The sequence below is a fragment of the Mobula birostris genome, chromosome 13, assembly GCF_030028105.1.
Source record: "Mobula birostris isolate sMobBir1 chromosome 13, sMobBir1.hap1, whole genome shotgun sequence".
Lineage (NCBI taxonomy): Eukaryota > Metazoa > Chordata > Chondrichthyes > Myliobatiformes > Myliobatidae > Mobula > Mobula birostris.
The window spans coordinates 92,363,816-92,387,956 of record NC_092382.1 but is presented as its reverse complement, the minus strand read 5'-3'; the positions used below and the strand labels follow the sequence as shown (position 1 = coordinate 92,387,956).

The following is a 24,141-nucleotide window of genomic DNA, read 5'->3' as shown; positions in this document are numbered from 1 at the left end:
ACTGCTGATCCCTCGGTAAGGCCTGGTGTGTATTCCCTCGACTTCCCCTCTCTGAAATCCACAATCATTTTCTTGTCCTTACTGACGTAGAGTGCAAGGTTGTTGTTATGACACCACTCAACCAGCTGATCTACTCACTCCTGTACGCCTCCTCGTCACCATCTCAAATTCTGTCAACAATAGTTGTGTTATCGACAAATTTATAGATGGTGATTGAGCTGTGCCTGGCCACACAGTTGTTGGTGTAGAGAGAGAATAGAGCAGTGGGCTGAGTTTGCATCCTGGAGGTGTGCCGGTGTTGATTGTCAGTGAGCAGGTGATGTTATTTTTAGTCTGCACTGACTGAGGTCTCCTGATGGAGAAGTCAAGGATCCAGTTACAGAGGGAGGTTTTGGAGATTATTGCTTGGCACTGAGGCTATGGTGGTGCTGATCACTGAGCTGTAATCAATAAACAGCAGCCTGACAGACGTGTCACTGTTGTCCAGGTGATCCAAGGCCAAGTGTAGAACCACTGAGATTGTATCCACTGTAGACCTGTTGTGGCGAATGGCAAATTGCAGTGGGTCCAGGTCCTTGCTTAGGCTGGAGTTGATTCTGGCCACGACTAACCTCTCAACGTACTCCATCACAGTAGATGTGAGTGCAACTGGACAGTCGTCCTTCAAATTTCAAAGAAAAGTTTTCATCAAAGTACATAGAGTGCCTTGTAAAAATATTCGGCCCCCTACCCTTTGATCACATACGTGAATGTTACAACCAGGGATCTTGATCAATTTAACTGAGAACCTTTATTTGTGAATCACATGCTGCTTTTTTCACAGTAGAGCCCAAACAACAGGGACAGTTGTGAAGCATGAAAAACTAAAAATTCTCAAACTGAAATGTCAGCAGTTCAAAAGCATTAAGAAATTATACATTATTTCCTCCGATGTGATATCACAAACACAGGACAGACCAAGACTGAAAAAACTGACAAAACCACATAATTATAACATATAGTTACAAACAGTGCAACAATACCATAACTTGATGAGGAAGTCCATGAGCACAGTAAAGTTCAAAGTTTCTCAAATGTCCCACATCTCACGCAGACGGAAGGAGGAAGAAAAACTCTCCCTGCCATGCCATCCACAATCCGACTCTGAGTCATCTGAAAACTTCGAGCTCTGATCAGCTCTCCGACACCGAGTACTGAGAGCCATCTCTGTCCGAACGATTCGACCTCCTTCTTGGTCGCCAAAAGCATCCCTTCAAACTGGTAAAACCCAAAGGGCAAATGAAGGCTGTCTTCTCCTTATTGGCCTCATTCATCGGGTTCTAGTAATACCCACTCCTCAAATCCAGCACACTAAACCACTTCACCCCACTTAGACAGACTTCCACCCGGGGGACCGTGTACTGATCTGGGACCGTGCGCCTGTTCAATGTTCTATAGTCCTCACACTTACAAACCTTCCCATTCTTCTTCTGGGCCACTACGATAAGAGACACATACGGACTTCGGGACTCCGTGATGATCCTGACTTCCTTCAACTTGCCCAAATGCTGCCGCATGTCTTCCACATCTGCCGGGGCCAGTCGCCGTGATCGTTCTCTGAATGGAGTATTCTCAGTCACCCATTAGATGTGGCGAGAGCTCCTGGAACAACCCACATCAAATTCATCAAGGGAGAAAACATCTGTCGTTGTCAGCATCTTCTCCACCAGCCTCTGCTTCCAACCCTCCGGTAAAGCTGATGCCCCGAAGTTAAAAGCTTCAGCAGTCAACTTTGGCCTTTTTCCTGACTGCTGTTCCCCAAATGACCTCACGGGGGCGCTGTGCATAACCGTCAGTGGGAACAAATGTGCCAGAGGCATTCCTCACTTGAAGGTGACCTCCCGTGCAGTAGTGTTCCTAACGATCACCACTAGCCTGTACCACCGAAGGCTTCTGTAACTGGGGTCGCACCAGCACCCCAGCAGGGAATCTCCACTCCCCTTCGAGATCTTCCAGGGTGTCCACTAAAAGGGCTTCACGCTCAGGCACCCCCGGGAATCTAGGGATCCCCATCACACTTGGTGCTTCACCCGGGCGCACCACCCTGGGCTTCGACTGGGCACACCACACAGTGCCTCATTCACACGTCGCGTCCAGCCCAGAGCGACCCCACACTTCCTCAAAAGCAGCTCGGAGCACTGGGTGCACTGACAGGGTCTCCAAAAAGTCTTCACCCGCCTTCTCCTTGCAGGCTCCCAGGAGTCTCCGCACAATAGGGGTGTTGGTCCCCACCACAATTGACACACCCCCAGTCTCACCGGGGTCTAGGCACACCAGTGCCAGGGCCTCATGAGCCTCAGACACCCCCATCTCAGCTTCCAGGAACTCCAGTTTCACAGACAAATAGCCATCGTACGAGTAATCACCATCACTGATGACCCATATCTTCAGTGCACTGGGTAAATGCGCCAGATAGTGATCATAGAACAACCGGTACAGTAATGTGACCTGCAACCCCGTGTCGATTATGGCTTTTGCATCTATCCCTTCGATCCGTCTCGACATGCTGGATCGGGGCCCCACCAATCCTTCTGGGATAGGGTCTTTTCCTCTCGAGGATCCTGCGACACATTGTGCGGAACATATTTTCCCAGAGACTCCAGTTCATTCTCTCACTGAGTATCCTCTAAGTTTCCCGACCCCCCCTTCTTGTTGGGACACCTGGAGGCTCTCCCTCCGAGGGGCTCCCTGCCATTCACATTCCCGCCTGAAGTGCCCCACTTCCCCGCAGTTATGGCACACACCTCACCTTGCCGGACCCCTGCCTCCACCTGCCCTCAGTGCTGTCCGTCTCTTCTGGGAGGGGCCTTCTACGCTAGTCCCCTCCCGCAGAGGGACCCCACCTGCTGCGACCCCCTTATGTGTCTCCCACGTGGAGCTGACCCCAGTCATTTCACCACAAGGGGTTACTACCGAGGACTGTACCTTGTTAATGGAGCCCTCTTCCACTTGCAATTCGTCCTTCTCCTCTCTGACCTCTCTGAACAACTGAACAAAAGATGGGGGGGGAACGCGCTCTACGAGACTGCCGGAGGCTCTTAGCGATCGCATCACGTCTCTGCGTGCCCCTGACTACCTGGTCGATCCTTATCCGATCTACCTCAGCGGACGAAATGACCCCCCGGAGCCTCAAGCAATTTAGCCTGTGCTCAAGTCGGAGAAGATACTCGGAAAGCTTTTCCCCTTTCTCCTGACGCAGATTCTGAATCCCCCCCTAAAAGCTCCACCGGGCTTCCCGTCAGCCCAAATGCCACCTCTAGGACGACTAGACACTCTCTCCAAGAAGCCAGGGGCTGATTAACTCTCACCCCTTTTACCACCTCAGCTGCCTCCCTCTCAAACTGTCCCCCAGTCTTTGCAGCTTCTCCTCCTGAGAACACAGTCACTCACCTAGCATCTGAGAGGTATGTTCTACCCAGGACTCGTAATTCTCTTCCCTGTCGGGGATAGGGGTTTTTCCAGAGAAAATTCTTAACTTCTGTCGTGGACCCACCACCCGGTTCACCAAAGAGTTAATGGCTGAGGCCAACTCAGAGCCCTCCCCCTTCCGTGGGGAATGAGAACTAATTACATTCTCCAAATCTGACCACTGCCTTCCTTCATCCCTCAAAAACGATTGGACCCACTCGCTAAAATCTCCGCCCCAGCTTCGGGCAACCCCTCTGGTGTCTCTTCAGACCCTTCCTCCGTGACGGTGTGCACGCCCCATAGCCCCGCCTCACCGAGGTCACCGATACACAATGGCAGTCCCAAGTCCTTGACGTCAGCAGCCGTCTGTACCAGCACAAAGGCTGAGTCCCCCGTTTTACCAATCTTTCTGCTTACAATCTCAACCTTACCGATAGCTCTGACTGTAATCAAACATCGAATTAACACATCATCCGGGGTATGTATATCCACCCCACTTCATATGCAGGCATGAGTAACCGGAACGTCCTCGATCTCACACCAAAGTTCGATCTTATCTGTGTCCATCCCTTTTAATTCAACCCGGGCGAATTACCCCTTATCCTGACAGAATTCAAACCCCGGATGAGCCCCCAAATGTAAGGGTCTTTGCCCCACTGCCTCGTGCGAATAGCCGTCAACCCCGCCAAACAGTGCAATTGCTTTGGTGCGGATAAGGTGTGAGTCGCCCAATGATCAACCACGACACAAATATGAAACAATATACAAAGTGTGAGTGAAGAATTTTACTTTATAGCAAATTTTTGGGTGTTGGGTTAGTAGAAACAACTACAAGAAAAGGCGCCACAAAAGTAACTTATCAGTCTTGTGCACATAATATTTTAATACGTTGGAGCTCACGCCTCCGATTCCATCCACAACGTCCTTCCGAGACTCCGGTCACTCTCCGAACCCCCGAGGTCTGGTGTCTGCCATCCAGGAACCGCCGTCCGTTCCTCACACGTCCGTCCTCTCTACTCGCCTCCCGAAAAAGCCCCCGCTCCTCAACTCAGCACACATATACAAGATAACAGAACATGATTTCCATTGGCTAACAAATGAATACAATTTCCATTATCTCCCTGTATAACCCAAACATTGCAGTTACAGAGAACCCCTTGCTCAGCAGTTAACATTACGAGAAGCCATTTTGGTAATAAGCGATCAGCAGTTAACAGTCCATCTAGTATACTGAAAGCCCGACATATAGTAATTTGTAATAAATAGTATGTACATCAGGACAGTTAATATAACATAGAAATACAGTTGTATCAGTGCGAATTAATCAGTCTGATGGTCTGGTGGAAGAAGCTGTCCCGGAGTCTGTTGGTCCTGGCTTTTATGCTGTGGTACTGTTTCCCAGATGGTAGTAGCTGAAACAGTTTGTGGTCGGGGTGACTCAGGTCCCCAATGGTCTTTCGGGCCCTTTTTACACACCTGTCTTTGTAAATGTCCTGAATAGTGGGAAGTTCACATCTACAGATGTGCTGGGCTGTCCGCACCACTCTCTGCAGAGTCCTGCGATTGAGGAAAGTACAGTTCCCATACCAGGCAGTGATACAGCCAGTCAGGATGCTCTCAATTGTGCCCCTGTAGAAAGTCCTTATGATTTGTGGGTCCATACCAAACTACTTCAACCATCTGAGGTGAAAGAGGCACTTACCTACTGCCCATGTCAGTTACTAACACAAGACATTCTGCAGGTGCTGAAAATCTACAGAAAATGCTGGAGAAACTCAGCAGGTCAGGCAGTATCCATGGTGAGGAATGAACAGTGGATGTTTTGAGCAGAGACCCTTCAACAGGACAGGAAAGGACAGGGGAAGAAACCAAAATTAGAAGGTGAGGGAAGAGCAGCAGTACAGGCTTGGAGGTGATAGGTGGAGCTAGGTGAGGGGGAAGGTGAGTGAGTGGGAGGCTGAAGTGAGAGGCTGGGAGGTGACAGGTGGAGAAGGTAAAGGGCTGAGGAGATCTGAAATGTTGACTCTTTATTTCTCTCCGGAGATGCTGCCTGACCTGCTGAGCTCCCCAGTATTTTGTGTGTCCTATACACAGCCCAGTGCAGAATGTTTTGTCAGGGGATTATCCCACTCCCTAATTCATGCTTTGGGTTTTATGCGACTCCAATCTACAAAACACTCAATTCACTGGAGGACCCACCATCCCAGGAAATCCCCCCTGTACCCATAGTGATCGCACGCTCCATCTCTACATGATGGTAACTCCAGCAGAGGGACAGGCATTCAGCTTGGGCAGAGCCCTTGACTGCCTGGACTCACGAATGGCCATCTTGGCCAGGTCCAGGAACAAGCCCACCAGTAGATTGTCTGAGCATCCCAACCCCCTCCGTACTGGGTGACCATATATCAGGAGCACAGGGCTGAAGTACAACCAAAACGTGAGCAGCAGCCCCTTCAGATACTCAAACAGAGGCTGCAACCTCTCACACTTCATATAAACATTGTACCCTGACTCCTCCCAGCTTCACAAAGGACAGGTGAACTGGGTGTCTGTGAAACGGCTCAAAAATCTATTGCACAGCACAGGGGAAAAGTTCACTCAACTTCACTCGCCCCGTCATTGAAATGTTCCCATAACCTATGGACTCACTCTCAAGGACTCTTCATCTCATGATCTTGATATTTATAGCTTATTTATTTATCATTATTATTTCTTCTTTTTGTATTTGCACAGTTTGTTGTCTTCTGCACTCTGGTTGAATGGCCTAACTGGTTGGTCTTTCATTGATTCTGTTGTGGTTATTATTCTATAGATTTATTGAGTATGCCCACAAGAAAATGAATCTCAGGGTTGTATATGGTGACATATCTGTACTTTGATAATAAATTTACTCTGAACTTTGAAATGCACCTTATGCTAAATGTCAATCTTCTGGAATATGTTTTATAATTTGATAATTTTTTTGTGGTAATATTACTTGATGTGTTGTTGTGAGTTATATGTACTGTGTTGTGCACCTTGGTCCGGAGGAAGGTTGTGTTGTTTGGCAGGATATGTGTATACGGTTGAATTTGGAAGTCCATTTAATCAGTGACAGTAGATTTTTTGTGTCGAGGAACAAGAGCCACATATCTCTTCACTACAATTAATGAAAAAGAACACAATAGGTCACAGGAAAGTTACTAATGAAAATTTGGCATGTTGAGGTCAAGGTCCTTAACAGTGTTGCTGAGCAGAGGGAACTTGGATCCAAGTTCAGAGCTCCTTGCAAGTGACTTAGAGTTCAATAAGATGGTTCAGAAGGCTTATGGAATGCTGATGTTGTTAGTCAAGGCATTGAGTTCAAAAGTCAAGAGGTTGTATTGCAAATTTGTGTAACTCTGGTTAAGCCATGTCTGGGGTATTGCAGACAGTGTCGTCACGCCACTATAGGAAGGATGTTGAGGCTTTGGAGAGGGTGCAGAAGAGGTTTACCAGGATGCTGTCTGGTGTAGAGGGCATGTGCTATCATGAGAGGCTGGATAAACTTGGGTTGTTTTCTCTAGAGCATCGGAGGCTGTGGGGAGATCAGATAGCGGTTTATAACATCTGAGAGGCAGAGACAGAGTGGACAGAGAGTATCTCTTTCCCAGGGTTGAAATGTCATATACCAGTGTGCAGGCATTGAAGGTGAGAGGGGGTAGGTTCAAGAGGGATGTGAGGAGTAAGTTTTTTTTTCCCTCAGAAAGTGGTGGATGCCTGAATGTGCTGCCTGGTCTGGTGGTAGATGCAAATACATTAGAGGCTTTTAAGAGAGGCTTTGATAGGGATTTTGATGTGAGGAAGATGAAGGGATGTGAACATTGTGTAGATAGGAGGGAAAAGCTCAAAGTAAAATCAAAGTAAATTTTATTATCAGAGTACATTTATCACCACATACAACCCTGAGATTCATTGTCCTGCGGGCATTTGCAGCAAATCTATAGAATAGTAACTATAACAGGATCAATGAAAGATCAAGTAGATTGCAGAAGGCAACAAACTATGTAAATGCAAATATAAATAGATAGCAATAAATAATGAGAACATGAGTTAACAAGATAAAGTCCTTAAAGTGAGATCGTTGGTTGTGGGAACATCTCAAGGGATTAGTGTTCAGGTGTTTCTGATTTGTTTTTTATCTGGTTCAGCACAACATTGTGGGCCGAAGGGCCTGTTTCTGTGCTGTACTGTTCTATGTTCCATGTACTAGAACACAGAATCAGAATCAGGTTCATTATCACTGACAAACATCACGAATTTTGTTGTTTTGCAGCAGCAGTACAGTGCAATACACAAGTTACAATAACAAATATATAGAAAATAAATATGTAGTGTAGAAAGAGCGAAAAAATAGTGAGCTAATGTTCATGTGTTCACTGTCCGTTCAGAAATCTGATGGCGGAGGGGAAGAAGCTGTTGCTGAAATGTTGAGTGTGTGTCTTCAGGCTCCTGAACCTCCTCTCTGATGGTGGTAATGAGAAGAGAGCATGTCCTGGGTGGTGGGGGTCCTGACTGATGGATACTGCCTTTGTTGGTTTCTATCGCACATTTGTTGCTTGTCAGTCTTTGTTTGTGTGTAGTTTTTCATTGATTCTGTTGTATTTCTTTGTTCCACTGTGAATGCTGGGAAGAAACTGAATCTCAGGGAATTGCATAATAAAATAAAGCAACACACACACACACACACACACTCACACTCACACTCACACTCACACACACACACAGACACACACTCACACTCACACTCACACTCACACACACTCACTCTCTGCTGGGTTATCTTAGCAAATCAGGCAGTGTCTGTGGAAATGAGTAGTTAGTTGATAATGTGGCCTAAACCCCTGTTCAGGACTGAGATGGCAGGGGGAAGATACCAGAACAGAAAGTTTGGTGGAGTGGAAAGAGGCTAACTGAAAGGTAAGAGGTGAAGCTAGTTGGGTGGGAAGGCCAAGAGCTGAATCTGCACCTGCCCATTCACCTCCTCCCTCAGCTCCACTGAGGGCCCCAAACACTCCTTCCGGGTGAGGCAACACTTCACCGAATCTGCCGGGGGTGTCTATTATTCCCAATGTGGCCTCCTCTACATTGGAGAGGCTCATCGTAAACTGGGGGACAGCTTCTCGAGCACCTCCACACCATCCGCCATAAACGGGATTTCCCGATGGCCAAACGTTTTAATTCCCATTCCCAATCCCTTTCCAATGTTGTTGATCTGTAGCCTCGGCTTGTGCCCCTTAGAGTCGAGAAGCGACACGTTATATTCCTTCTAGGTAGCATCCAACCTGATGGTATGAATATCGATTTCTCCTTCTGGGAAACAAAATTTTCCTCCGCATCTTCCTCTATTCCCCAATTTGACCTTTTACTTATTTGCACCTATTACTTTCCCCTGGGTCCCCTCCTCCTTCCCTTTCCTATTGTCCTCTCTCCTCTCCGATCAGATTCTTTCCTCTCCAGCCCTTGACCTTTCCCAGCCACCTGGCTTCACCTATCACCTTCCAGTTAGCTTCTCTCCCTTCACCCCCCCCACCACCTTTCAGTTCAGGCAACTCCTCCCTTCCCTCTCTGTTCTGAAGAAGGGTTTCGGCCCGAATCATCCGTAAATTCTAGTGTATAAGCTGACCACCTGCCCTCCCATTTTCAAGGTTAAAATAATGACTTTTTCATGGTACCTTTGTATAAACCGACCCTTTTTGTAGAAGCTTTTGATTTAACCAGAAAAGATCACAAGATCTCACATGCCAGTATTCAGCTTTGTCAGACCCGGAACCTGGAAATTTTGTGAACCAGTACCTGCTAAGAAAATAGGCCTACACATTGTAGAGCGTTATAAGCGAATTCTTTGTAAATAAATCAGGGAGGGAAGTTTTGGATTAGGTTCCCAATGGCAAAGAATCCTCTGAAATGTAACCCCCGTGAAGCCATTTAGCGCTCATTGTAACCTCGTTAAAACATAACACTGGGTGGCGGGATCGGTACGAGTACTCAGTATTGAGTTTGCGACCACCATGTACAAAAGATTAAAACGAATGCAATATGATGCTGGCTTCAAGGTTGTTGATTTTGCTAAAGGAATGAATAATTCTGCAGCTGCTAAGAAGTTTAGTGTAAACAAGAAACAAGTGAGAGAGTGGAGAAAGGCAGAGGATGCGCTGAGGGAAATGCCAAAGACGAAATGTGCAAACCGTGGGAAAACATGCCAGTGGTCAGAACTGGAAGAAAAAGTTTTAGAGTGGGTGAATAACCAGCGATCGTCTGGATACGTTGTTACCAGAGAAGTGATTCGAGTTCAAGCATTGAAATGGGCTGAAGAACACCGTGAGGTCAGCGAAAGTTTCAAAGCTACGCGAAGTTGGTGCACCCAATTTATGAATAGACGTGATCTTGTGTTGAGACAAAAAAATTGCAGACCGACCTGGAGAATAAGATTACGGCCTTCCAATCATTTGTAATCAAGCATCAAAAGGCACATTCTCACCTGCTCTCACTGATTGATAACAGGGACGAGACACCAATGTTCTTTGATTTTGCTGGCAACCACACTGTCAATCAGGAGGGGGAGAAAACAGTCCTTGTCAAAATAACTGGACACGAGAAGCAACATTTTACTGTCATGTTAACGTGTATGGCTGATGGGACCAAACTACCACCAATGGTGATTTTTAAGAGGAAAACATTCCCAAAGAAAGAAAAATTCCCATGGGGTGTTGTTGTTTACGTTCAAGAATACGGCTGGATGGACGAAGCGGGTTAAAGAGGTGTGGCATCGTCGTCTGGAAGTTTTCAGGAAGGAAAAGTCGCTACTTGTCTGGGACATGTTCAAAGCGCACTTGTCAGGTGAGACAAAAGCAGCATTGGAAACTGAAAATACGGACATTGCAGTCATCCCCGGTGGTTTGACGTCCGTGCTCCAGCCATTAGATGTGAGTTTAAAGAAACCATTCAAAGAAGAATGGGACGTGATTTTCGGAGAGTCAGATAATGAAGAGTGTGAGGGTTTCAAGCTCTGAACATTTGATGACAACAGTATGTACAAGTAAATTGAGAAATATAATGTGTTTTGTAGATCTTTTGTGTAGATTTCATGTGTTTCTATTTTCTTTTGTATTTGACCCAAAAACAGCCAATGAATATGACCTGTCTTCCGTGAATTTGTTTTTTCCAAAGTTGGCACCCTCTGTATAAGCCAACCCCCCAATCTTTGGATCAAAATTTAGGGCCAAATTCTTGGCTTATACACTGGCATTTAGGGTATTTACTCTTTTCCGTAGATGCCGTCTGACCTGCTGAGTTCCATTTTTGAGTGTGTTGCTTTGGATTTCCAGCATCAATAGATTTTTACTTCTTTGTTACAGTAATATACAAGTACTATGAAAATTAATTTATTCTGAACTTTAAACTTGGATGCATCTACTTTTGAAGTGTCCTCGATTGTGGGGATGGAGCTGGCTGAGCTTACAACTCTCTGCAGCTTTTTCCGATCCTGTACAGTGTTCCCCTCCACACCAGACGGTGATGCAACCAGTCAGAATCCTCTCCAAGGTACATCTGTAGAAATCTGCTGGAGTCTTTGGTAACATATCAATTCTCCTCAAATTCTGAATGAGATACAGCTGCCAGCATGCCTTCTTCATAATTGCGTCAAAGTGTGGGGCCCAGAACAGATCTTCAGTAATATTGACACCTTCTCTCCATCTGTCACCTCCCAACCCATTCCACATTATTTACATCCACTGACCAATTCAAATGGTGCCCAGGGAGTGTTGTACAATCGATGGTTCAAGATGGTGTCTGGGGAGTGTTGTACAATAGATGGTCAAAATGGTGTCTGGGGAGTGTTGTGCAATAGATGGTCAAAATGGTGTCTGGGGAGTGTTGTGCAATAGATGGTCAAGATGGTGTCTGGGGAGTGTTGTGCAATAGATGGTTCAAGATGGTGTCTGGGGAGTGTTGTACAATCGATGGTCAAAATGGTGTCTGGGGAGTGTTGTGCAATAGATGGTCAAGATGGTGCAGGGGAGTGTTGTATAATACATAGTCATAGTCATACTTTATTGATCCCAGGGGGAAATTGGTTTTCGTTACAGCTGCACCATAAATAATAAATAGTAATAAAACCATAAATAGTTAAATAGTAATATGTAAATTATGCCAGGAAATAAGTCCAGGACCAGCCTATAGGCACAGTGTGTCTGACCCTCCAAGGGAGGAGTTGTAAAGTTTGATGGCCACAGGCAGGAATGACTTCCTATGATGCTCTGTGCTGCATGAGTCTCTGGCTGAATGTACTCCTGTGCCCACCCAGTACATTATGTAGTGGATGGGGGACATTGACCAAGATGGCATGCAACTTAGACAGCATCCTCTTTTCAGACACCACTGTGAGAGAGTCCAGTTCCATCCCTACAACATCATTGGCCTTACGAATAAGTTTGTTGATTCTGTTGGTGTCTGCTACCCTCAGCCTGCAGCTCCAGCACACAACAGCAAACATGATAGCACTGGCCACCACAGACTCTTAGAATATCCTCAGCATTGTCCGGCAGATGTTAAAGGACCTCAGTCTCCTCAGGAAACAGAGATGGCTCTGACCCTTCTTGTAGACAGCCTCAGTGTTCTTTGACCAGTCCAGTTTATTGTCAATTCGTATCCCCAGGTATTTGTAATCCTCCACCATGTCCACACTGACTCCCTGGATGGAAGCAGGGGTCACCGGTACCTTAGCTCTCCTCAGGTCTACCACCAGCTCCTTTGTCTTTTTCATATTAAGCTGCAGATAATTCTGCTCACACCATGTACCAAAGTTTCCTACCGTAGCCCTGTACTCAACCTCATCTCCCTTGCTGATGCATCCAACTATGGCAGAGTCATCCGAAAACTTCTGAAGATGGCAAGAATCTGTGCAGTAGTTGAAGTCTGAGGTGTAAATGGTGAAGAGAAAGGGAGACAAGACAGTCCCCTGTGGAGCCCCAGTGCTGCTGATCACTCTGTCGCACACACAGTGTTGCAAGCATACGTACTGTGGTCTGCCAGTCAGGTAATCAAGAATCCATGATACCAGAGAAACATCCACCTGCATCGCTGTCAGCTTCTCCCCCAGCAGAGCAGGGCGGATGGTGTTCAATGCACTGGAGAAGTCAAAAAACATGACCCTCACAGTGCTCGTTGGCTTGTCCAGGTGGACGTAGACATGGTTCAGCAGGTAGACGATGGCATCCTGAACTCCTAGTTGGGGCTGGTAGGCGAACTGGAGGGGATCTAAGTGTGGCCTGACCATAGGCTGGAGCAGCTCCAGAACAAGTCTCTCCAGGGTCTTCATGATGTGGGAGGTCAATGCCACCAGTCTGTAGTCATTGACGCCTCTGGGGCACGGCGTCTTCGGCACAGGGACAAGGCAGGACATCTTCCACAGTACAGGAACCCTCCGGAGCCTCAGGCTCAGGTTGAATACATGGCGAAGTACTCCACATAGCTGAGGGGCACAGGCTTTGAGCATCCTGGTACTGACACCATCCGGTCCTGCAGCCTTGCTTGGGTTGAGACGTTTCAGCTGTCTTCTCACCTGTTCAGCCATGAAGCCCATCGTGGTGGTTTCGTGTGGAGGAGGGGTATAGTCATGAGAGCAGGGTGGGGGACTGTGAGGAGGGGTAGGAGGGGGGAGTGGAATATGTATTGATTGGGGACCGACAACAGATGGCTCATGTGGGGGATGGGCAGGGGTCACAATGTCAAATCTGTTAAAGAACAGGTTAAGTTCGTTGGCCCTGTCCACACTGCTCTCAGCTCCTCTGTTGCTAGTTTGCTGGAACCCAGTGATGGTCCTCATCCCCCTCCAGACCTCTCTCATGTTGTTCTGCTGGAGTTTCCACTCAAGCTTCCTCCTGTACCTGTCTTTAGCCTCCTGGATCCTGGCTTCAGGTCCCTCTGTATTGCCCTCAGCTCCTCCCTATTTCCATCTCTTAATGCCCTCTTTTTAGTGTTCAGGATGTCCTTAATGTCCTTTGTCACCCATGGCTTGTTATTTGAGTAACAAAGGACAGTTCTTGTCGGAACATTGCAGTCCACACAGAAGTTGATGTAATCAGTGATGCACTCTGTGAGCCCATCAATATCCCCTCCATGTGGCTCACAGAGTGCCTGCCAGTCTGTCACCTCAAAACAACCCTAGAGCGCCTCATAAGCCTCCTCCGACCATTTCCTCACTGGTCAAGATGGTGTCTGGGGAGTGTTGTACAATACATGGTCAAGATGGTGTGTGGGGAATGTTGTACAATAGATGGTCAAGATGGTGTGTGGGGTGTGTTGTACAATAGATGGTCAAGATGGTGTGTGGGGTGTGTTGTATAATACATGGTCAAGATGGTGTGTGGGGTGTGTTGTACAATACATGGTCAAGATGGTGTGTGGGGAGTGTTGTACAATAGATGGTCAAGATGAAAACAGACTACAGGAAGTTAGGAAAGAAGTTGAGAAGCTGGTCCTCAAAGGTAGTAATCTCTTTTTACTGCCTGTGTCACATGACAGTGAGTATAGGAATAGAATGAGGTAGAGGATAAATATGTGGCTGAGGGATTGGGGCAGGGGGCAGGGATTCAGATATCCAGATCATTGGGACCTCTTTTGGGGCAAGTGTGACCTGTACAAAAAGGATGGGTTGCAGTTGAATCCGAGGCAGACCAAGATCCTGGCGGGAAGGTTTGCTATGGCTATTGGGGAGAGTTTAAACTAGAATTGCTGGGAGATGGGAACCAAACTGAAGAGAAGGAGGAAGGGGCGGTTGGCTCACAAATAGTGTAAGCTTGGAGCCAGTGCAAAAGGAGGAGAGGCAGATGATAGAGAAGGGACGTGCTCAGACTGATGGTTTGAGATGTGTCTATTTTAATGCGAGGAGTATTATGAATAAAGCACATGAGCTTAGAGCGTGGATCAGCACTTGGAGCTATGATATTGTGGCCATTACAGAGACTCGGATGGTGCAGGTACAGGAATGGCTACTTCAAGTGCCAGGCTTTAGATGTTTCAGGAAGGATAGGGCAGGAGGCAAAAGAGGTGGGGGCGTGGCACTGGTGATCAGAGATGGTGTCACGGCTGCAGAAAAGGAGGAAGTCATGGAGGGGTTGTCTACGGAGTCTCTGTGGGTGGAAGTTAGGAATAGGAAAGGGTCAATAACTCTACTGGGTATTTTTTATAGACCACCCAATAGTAACAGGGACTTTGAGGGGCAGATAAGGAGAGAGATTCTGGAAAGGAGTAATAATAACAGTGTTGTTATGGTGGGAGATTTTAATTTCCCAAATATTGATTGGCATCTCCCTAGAGAGAGATGTTTAGATAGGGTGGAGTTTGTTAGGTGTGTTCAGGAAGGTTTCTTGACACAATATATAGATCAGCCTGCAAGAGGAGAGGCTGTACTTGATCTGGCATTGGGAAATGAACCTGGTCAGGTGTCAGGTCTCTCAGTGGGAGAAAATTTTGGAGATAATAATCACAATTCTACCTCCTTTATCAAATGCATTGGAGAGGGATAGGAACAGATAAGTTAGGGAAATGTTTAATTGGCTAAGGGAAAATATGAGGCTATCAGGCAGGAATTGAAAGCATAAATTGGAAATGTTCTCAGGGAAACGTATGGAAGAAATGTGGTAAATGTTCAGGGGATACAGTATTTGCATGGGGTTCTGCGTGGGTACGTTCGAATGAGGCATGGAAAGGATGGTGGGGTACAGGAACCGTGGTGTACAAAGGCTGTTGTAAATCTAGTTTAGAAGAAAAGAAGAGCTTACGAGAGGTTCAAAAATCTTCAAATGATAGGAATCTAGAAGATTATAAGGCTACCAGGAAGGAGCTTAAGAATGAAATTGGGAGAGCCAGAAAGGGTCATGAGAAGGCCTTAGTGGACAGGATTAAGGAAAACCCCAATGCATTCTACAAGTATGTGAAGAGCAAGAGGATAAGATGTGAGAGAATAGGACCAAACAAGTGTGACAGTGGAAAAGTGTGTTTGGAACTGGAGGAAATAGCAGAGGTACATTGCTTCAGTATTCACTAAGGAAAAGGATCTTGGCAATTGTAGGGGTGACTTGCAGCAGACTGAAAAGCTTGAGCATGTAGATATTAAGAAAGAGGATGTGTTGGAGGTTTTGGAAAGCATCAAGTTGGTGAATTCACTGGGACCAGACGGGATGTACCCTAGGCTACTGTGGGAAGCGAGAGAGGAGATAGTTGAGCCTCTAGCAATGATCTTTGCATCATCAATGCCTCTCCACCTCCACTTTCTTCAATGGTCCACTCTCCTCTTGTATCAGTGTATGGTGTGTGTTGTACAAAAGATGGTCAAGATGGTGTCTGGGGAGTGTTGTACAATAGATGGTCAAGATGGTGTCTGGGGAGTGTTGTACAATAGATGGTCAAGATGATGTCTGGGGAGTGTTGGACAAAAGATGGTCAAGGTGGTGTCTGGGGAGTGTTGGACAATAGATGGTCAAGGTGGTGTCTGGGGAGTGTTGTACGATAGATGGTCAAGATGGTGTCTGGGGAGTGTTGTACGATAGATGGTCAAGATGGTGTCTGGGGAGTGTTGTACAATAGATGGTCAAGATGGTGTCTGGGGAGTGTTGTACAATAGATGGTCAAGATGGCACCCTGTTGCACTCTCCGTCAAAAGTGTGACTCAGATTTAGCTGTTTTATGAGTTCATAGTGACGGTTTTGAAGACAGAATGGGATGTTAGGGGTCTAATTATAGTTCAGGAATGTGGATATGGGCGAGTTAAAGTTCAGTCCTCAGCTGCACATTCGAGGTCCAGAAATGTGGTTTTTGAAGGACATCAGGAGCCCAGGCCTTGTCAAGATGTCCTCAATGGTGGGAGGCCAGTGACCATGATGGAGCTGGTTTGTTTACAACCCTCAGCAGCTTCTTTCAATCTTGTGCTTTCCTATTTCCATATCAGACAGTGTTTCAACCAGTTACAATGCTCTCCACAGTACATCTATAGAAATTTGTGTCTTGTTATAATTTATTATTATAAACTGATTATTATTTGATTATTAAAACACAAACTATTAGAATATTAGAATTACTGTGATAAGGAGAAGTAGAGACAGGCTCTGTTTACCCTTCTTGCTGCCTCAGTAAAGCAGCCAGGATATTCAAGGACCCCACCCCGGACATTCCCTCATCTCCCCCTCCCATTGGGCAGTAGATACAAACGTCTGAAAGCACATCCCACCGGGCTTAAGGACAACTTCCACCCCCACTGTCATCAGAGTCTTGAACAGACATCTTGTACGATAAGAGGATCTGTCCTGGGACCAGTATGTAAGTGTCATTACAAAGAAGGCATGGCAGCTCCTCTACTTTCTGAGAAGTTTGCACAGATTCAGTCTGTCACCTAAAACTCTGACCAACTTCTGTAGATGCACAGTGGACAGTATTTCTGACTGGTTCCATCACGGCCTGGCATGGAAACACCAATGCCCAAGATCAGAACCGTAGTGGATACAGCGCAGTCCATCACAGGAAAAGCACTCCCCGCCATTAGATGGGGGTTGTGGTTGGCAGAGAGAGAGGATGGGGAACATGAGCTGTACATTAACACTGAACATTGTTCTGTCCCTCAGTCACAGACTCCACACTCGGTGATCCGTGTGTAACCCACACCGTCCTGGATCAGCCCTGGAGGAGCACGGATTGTTCCAACACTGAGTGTACCGGTAGAGAGTTGATGGATGATCGAAATCTTGAAGTGGGATGGTACAGGTTTAACAGGTAAAGTGAGGAGATAATCACTGAGAAACTGGACACAGAAGGGGAATGTAAACAGGGGAACAAGGGATGTGTGAATGGGAAATGCAGGGAGACCGGGATCATCAGTGACTACACTGAGATGGGGAGTAAATACAGGGAGAGGGGAGATCCCACGTTCTCGGGGTAGAGACAAGGGGGAGGTACAACGGAGAGGGAATTCCCAGGATCGGTTTCAGAAGAGTACATTTAATGTCAGAGAAATGTATACAATATACATTCTGAAATTCTTTTTCTTCACAAACATCCACGAAAACAGAGGAGTAGCTCAATGAATGAATGACAGTTAAATTCCCAAGGCACCCCCAGCTCCCCCTCCCACACACAAGAAGCAGCAAGACAACAACCCCCCCACCAGCAAAAAAACATCAGCGCCCTCCACCGAGCACTCAAGCGTGTAGCAAAGCATTAGTAAAGACACAATCTTGCAGTACCCCAAAGACTACTCGTTCACCTGGTAATTCAACATACCACAGGCTCTCTCTCTCCCTAGTAAGGGAAAAAGAGGTGTCCCCATTTCACATCGAGAGGGGAGACGTAACAAAGAAGTTGCTGATTTATGATGTTAAATGTCTGTTGTGTTGCTTTTTTCGAGCTCTAAGCCCAGAGTGTTGGCTCTCAGTACGCACAAACCCCGGCAGCTGACCCACTGCTGTCAATGTTCCGTGTTCTCCCGCAATGCTTCAGTCAGGGGCACCAGCCGAGAACCAGCACGTCCCCAGAGCCACGCAAATCCAGAACCCTGAAGGCGCATTCCCTTCCAGGCCATGTCCTTGCGGTATCAAAAAGTGGCCGGTTGTGAGGCTCTCAGAGTGGGTCCCATTCCTGCAAATAACCGAAGTCAGAGTGTAACTCTAGGTCAGGGTCTTCAAAAGAACCTTGAAAAGGGAAAAAAGAGATATCAAAGGTAGAATTAGAGCTGTTTCCGAAGATGCAAGCAAAGGAGTTGCCATTTAGCGCCATCTTGACGATGCTCAGGATTGGGGTTATTGAGCAGAGACAGGGGACGGACAGAGTGAGTGCAGTTTCACATGTGTTCCTGAGTGAATAAACTCCCTCAGATCAGGGACTGACTCTCTGATTATTGTTTCAGTTCTGGAGGATGGAAGATTCCCGAGACGGTCGTTCCACAGTATCGCTGCTCCAAGAAGAACCCAGGCTGGATGGACGGTAGGGTCAGAGTTTACATCAGTGGGGCTCGGTTATTTTCGGAGATGGTCAGACTGATGACCCAGATCCCTTCAGTACGCAGAACTCAGACTCCCTGAGTGGACTTCCCACAGTTACCCAGACCACACTCCGGCCCTGGATCCTCGTGGAGTCCAGTGGAGGAGTTCCAGCTTCCTGGAGATTCCCAGGAGTTGGTCTGTGGTTCCGTGGATTCAGAGCTGGTGAATTTTCTGAATGTCGGTGAAATTTTTACAGTGGCCGTGTCTGGGCTTTGCATCTGAACCCGAGGTTGGGAACATCAGGGGTGGGGCTTCACCTGCTGTCAGTCACACAATGGGAGGCATTTTTGCAACCAGATTAAAGCCCTGAGACTCTCAGGACCTCCCCTACAGGAGCTGGTCTCAGGGACCAGGTGCTGCCACATGGAGGGAGGGTGGGGTGGGGAGTGTGAAGGCTGCAGATCACCATTGACTGAGACCATGGGTTGTGAACCACTGATTTACAGTGGGTCTTGCTTCACATTCCCCGCTGTACTGTGGGACCGGGTACATTTTACAGTGTTTATAAATCTCATTCCAGGTCCCCATCCCAACGTGGGAGACGGGGAGGTGACCAGGACCATCTGCTTCACCAGCAATAAAAAGCCCTGTGACAAGAAACAGGAGATCAGGGTGAAAAACTGCTCTGGTTACTTTGTATATCGGCTGTGGCCGACACTTTGGGATCACACTGTGTACTGTACAGGTAGGTCACTGTTCCCCAGTGACTGGAATATTGGTGGTGGGGGGGGTGTGGGAGAAAGAGTGAAAATCTAATATGTCTGACTCTGCCACCACCCCAGGAAGGGCATTTCATGCACCCACCACTCTCTGTGTAAAGGAATTACCTCTGACATACTTTCCTCCAATTACCTTAAAATTACACCTGGTATTAGCCATTTCCCAACTGGAGAAAAGTCTCTAGCTGTCTACGCGATCTATGCCTCTTACCATATTGTACACCTCCATCAAGACACCTCTCATCCTCCTTCACTCCAAAGAGAAAAGCCCAAACTCATTGGATAATCCAGGCACATTAATCCAGGCCCATCCTGGGAAATCTCCTCCACGCACTCTCTAAAGTTTCCACATCCTTCCTATAATGAGGGGACCAGAAACACCTCCACAGTCTGCCCTATCACACATGGAGACCTCGTGATTTGTACAGGGGCGGGGGGAAAGAGTGAAGGAGAATGGAGAGATAGCAGAGAAAAGATTCAGGAACATCTCGGAAGGAGGGAAGTGGGAGAAGAAAGAGGAGGAAGAGTGGGGAGGAGGCGACAGGGGAAGGGACAGTGGAGACAGGCCAGAGGTGGGTTGGGAGAAAGGTCTGGAGTGTAGGATGAAGAGAGGGGACTGAAAGGGAGGATGGATGCTGAGAGGGAGCCATATTTGGTGTGGGGAAGTTACTGAAGGTTTTTCCTGTAAGCCACACACTGCCCTGACTTGGAAATACATTGCTGTTCCTTCAGTGTCACTGGGTCAAATCACTGAAACTGCCGAACATCATTGTCGTATCCCCACACATCATGGACTGCAGCAGTTCAAGATGTCAGCTCACCACCATCACCATCTTCTGAAGATCATCTCTGGAGGGGCAGTTAAACACGAGCTCAGCCTCTGAAACTCACGTCCCTTCGATGTATAAAAAAATATTAATGATGCCCAGGGGTTGCTGACTCTCTCACAGTGGTGTCTGAAAACAGGATGCTGTCCAAGTTGCATGCCACCTTGGACAATGTCTCCCATCCACTACATAATGTACTGGGTGGGCACAGGAGTACATTTAGCCAGAGACTCATTCCACCGAGATGCAACACAGAGCGTCATCAGAAGTCATTCCTGCCTGTGGCCATCAAACTTTACAACTCCTCCCTTGGAGGGTCAGACACCCTGAGCCAATAGGCTGGTCCTGGACTTATTTCCTGGCATAATTTGCATATTACTATTAATTATTTATGGTGCAACTGTAACGAAAACCAATTTCCCCCGGGATCAATAAAGTATGACTATGAAGTGCAGATTGGAGTTGTGGATGGCAGAGAAAGAGGATGGGGAACATGAGTTGTACATTAACACTGAACATTGTTCTGTCCCTCAGTCACAGACTCCACACTCGGTGATCCATGTGTAAACCACACCGTCCTGGATCAGCCCTGGAGGAGCACGGATTGTTCCAACACTGAGTGTACCGGTGGACGATGGATGGGTGATGGAAATCTTGAAGTGGGATGGTACAGATTTAACAGGTAAAGTGAGGAGATAATCACTGAGAAACTGGACACAGATGGGAATGTAAACAGGGGAACAAGGGGTGTGTGAATGGGAAATGCAGGGAGACCGGGATCATCAGTGACTACACTGAGATGGGGAGTAAATACAGGGAGAGGGGAGATCCCACATTCTCAGGGTAGAGACAAGGGGGAGGTACAACAGAGAGGGATTTCCCAGGATTGGGGGTTATTGACCAGAGACAGGGTACGGACAGGGTGAGTGTAATTTCCCATGTCTCTCTGAGTAAATAAACTCCCTCAGATCAGGGACTGACTCTCTGAATGTTGTTTCAGTTCCGTAGGATGGAAGATTCCCGAGACGGTTGTTCCACAGGGTCGTTGTTCCGGGGAGACCTCAGGCTGGTTAAACGGTAGGGTCAGAGTTTACATCAGTGGGGCTTGGTTCATTTCAGAGAGGGTCAGACTGATGACCCAGATCCCTTCAGATATGAACACAGAACTCAGACTCCCTGAGTGGACTTCCCACGGTTACCCAGACCACACTCCGGCCCTGCATCCTCGTGGAGTCCAGTGGAGGAGTTCCAGCTTCCTGGAGTTTCCCAGGAGTTGGGCTGTGGTTCCATGGATTCAGAGCTGGTGAATTCTGTGAACATCGGTGAAATTCTTACAGTGGCTAAGTCTGGGCTTTGCAGCTGAACCTGAGGTTGGGAACATCAGGGGTGGGGCTTCACCAGCTGTCAGTCACATCAGGGCGGGGCTTCATCTGTCAGTCATGTCAGGATCGGGGCTTCTCATTCTGTCAATCAGACTGTGTCAGGGCCTCACCTGCTGTCAGTCACGACATGAGAGACATTTTTGTTACCAGACTAAACCCCTGGGACTCGCAAGACCTCCCGAACTGGAGCCAGTCTCAGGAACCAGGTGTTTCCACAGGGAGGGTGGGGTGGGGAGTGTGAAGGCAGCAGATCACCACTGACAGAGACGGTGGGTTGTGAATCACTGATTTACAGTGGGTTTTGATTCATATTCCCTGCTGTACTGTGGGACCGAGTACATTTTACAGTGTTTATAAACCTCATTCCAGGTCCCCATCCCAACGTGGGAGAGGGGGAGGTGACCAGGACCATCTGCTTCACCAGCAATAAAAACCCCTGTGACAAGAAACAGGAGATCAGGGTGAAAAACTGCTCTGGTTACTTTGTGTATCGGCTGTGGCCGAAACTTTGGGATCACACTGTGTACTGTACAGGTAGGTCACTGTTCCCAGTGACTGGAATATTGGTGGTGGGGGGGGGGGATGGGAGAAAGAGTGAAAGTCTAATATGTCTGACTCTGCCACCACCCCAGGAAGGGCATTTCATGCACCCACCAATCTCTGTGTAAAGAAATCACCTCTGATATCCATCCTAAACTCCTCCAATTTCCTTAAAATTACACCGCCTGGTATGAGCCACTTCCACCCTGGGAAAACAGTCTCTGGTTGTTTACTCAATCTATGCCTATTATCGTATGTACACCTCTGTCAAGTCCCCTCTCTTCCTTCTTTGTTCCACATAGAAAAGTCTGAGCTCACTCAGTCGATTATCATTAACCCAGGCACCATCTCTCCGCACACTCTAAAGCTTCCACATCTTTCCTAGAATGAGGTGACCAGAACCATCCCAACAGTCTGTCCTGCCACACATGGGGACCACATGAAGACTGTAAGGGGTCGGGGGAGGGAATGGGAAAGAGTGGAGGATAATGGAGGGGTAAGAGGGTCAAGACTGGGATGGAGGGAAATGGGAAAGAGGAGAGGAAGGGGTGTGGAGTAAAGGTGACAGGGGAAGGGGCAGTGAAGGCAGACTAAAGATGGAGAGGGAAAGAGGTCTTGGTAGAGGGATGAAGAGAGGGGACAGGAGGGCTGGAGGGATGCATAGTTGTGGGTGTGACGGCTTCTGGAAGGTTCTCTCTAAACCACACACTTGGAAATACATTGCTGTTCCTTCAGTGTCACTGGGTCTAAACTCCTGAACATCATTGTGGGTGATGCCACACATCAAGGACTGCAGCAGCACCACCACAACCTTCTTAAGGGCAACTCTGGAGGGGCAATTATACAGCTCAGCATCTGAAACTCTCATCCCTCAGATTATTAAAAAAATATATTGATGGCCAGAGGTTGCTGAGGGTGGAAGTGCAGATGGGGGTTGTGGTTGACAGAGAAAGAGGATGGGGAACGTGAGCTGTACATTAACACTGAACATCGTCCTGTCCCTCAGTCACAGACTCCACACTCGGTGATCCGTGTGTAACCCACACCGTCCTGGATCAGCCCTGGAGGAGCACGGATTGTTCCAACACTGAGTGTACCAGTGGACAATGGATGGGTGATGGAAATCTTGAAGTGGGATGGTACAGATTTAACAGGTAAAGTGAGGAGATAATCACTGAGAAACTGGACACAGAAGGGGAATGTAAACAGGGGAACAAGGGGTGTGTGAATGGGAAATGCAGGGAGACCGGGATCATCAGTGACTACACTGAGATGGGGAGTAAATACAGGGAGAGGGGAGATCTCACATTCTCAGGGTAAAGACAAGGGGGAGGTACAACAGAGAGGGAATTCCCAGGATTGGGGGTTATTGACCAGAGACAGGGTACGGACAGGGTGAGTGCAATTTTCCATGTCTCTCTGATTGAATAAACTCCCTCAGATCAGGGACTGACTCTATGATTGTTGTTTCAGTTCCGGAGGATGGAAGATTCCCGAGACGGTTGTTCCACAGGGTCGCTGCTCCGGGGAGATCCCAGGCTGGTTAAACGGTAGGGTCGGAGTTTATATCAGTGGGGCTCGGTTATTTTTGGAGATAGTCAGACTGATGACCCAGTTCCCTTCAGGTACGAACACAGAACTCAGACTCCCTGAGAGGACTTCCCACAGTTACCCAGACCACACTCCGGCCCTGCATCCTCATGGAGTCCAGTGGAGGAGTTCCAGCTTCCTGGAGATTCCCAGGAGTTGGGCTGTGGTTCCAAGGATTCAGAGCTGGAAAATTCTCTGATTGTCAGTGAAATTTTCACAGTGACCGAGTCTGGGCTTTGCATCTGAACCCGAGGTTGGGAACATCAGGGGTGGGGCTTCAGTACCTGTCAGTCACATCAGGCACTGTACTTCAGTGCAGTGACATCAACCGTCTCGACCGTCTAGATGGGACATCAACCGTCTCGACTTCACCGCACCTTGTTCCCATTCCAACCTTACTCCTTCCGAACGCTCTGCTTTCCACTCCCTCCACACTAATCCTAACCTTACGATTAAACCCACCAATAAGGGGGGTGCTGTTGTAGTCTGGCGTACTGACCTCTACCTTGCCGAGGCTCAGTGACAACTCGCGGATACCTCCTCTTATTTACGTGATCCCACTAAGGAGCACCAGGCCATTGTC

At 47.6% G+C, this 24,141-nt stretch overlaps 1 protein-coding gene across 1 annotated transcript in view; it reads left to right on the top strand.

The window, feature by feature from the left end:
- Positions 1-24,141, top strand: part of LOC140207172 (uncharacterized) — a 130,081-nt gene that overhangs the window by 42,940 nt on the left and 63,000 nt on the right. Inside the window, exons 6-13 of the mRNA XM_072275523.1 lie at positions 17,088-17,235; positions 18,365-18,441; positions 19,021-19,185; positions 20,581-20,728; positions 21,047-21,123; positions 21,798-21,962; positions 22,975-23,122; positions 23,442-23,518. Coding sequence (XP_072131624.1) covers positions 17,088-17,235; positions 18,365-18,441; positions 19,021-19,185; positions 20,581-20,728; positions 21,047-21,123; positions 21,798-21,962; positions 22,975-23,122; positions 23,442-23,518 — 1,005 coding nt within the window. The remainder of the gene's footprint in view (positions 1-17,087; positions 17,236-18,364; positions 18,442-19,020; positions 19,186-20,580; positions 20,729-21,046; positions 21,124-21,797; positions 21,963-22,974; positions 23,123-23,441; positions 23,519-24,141) is intronic.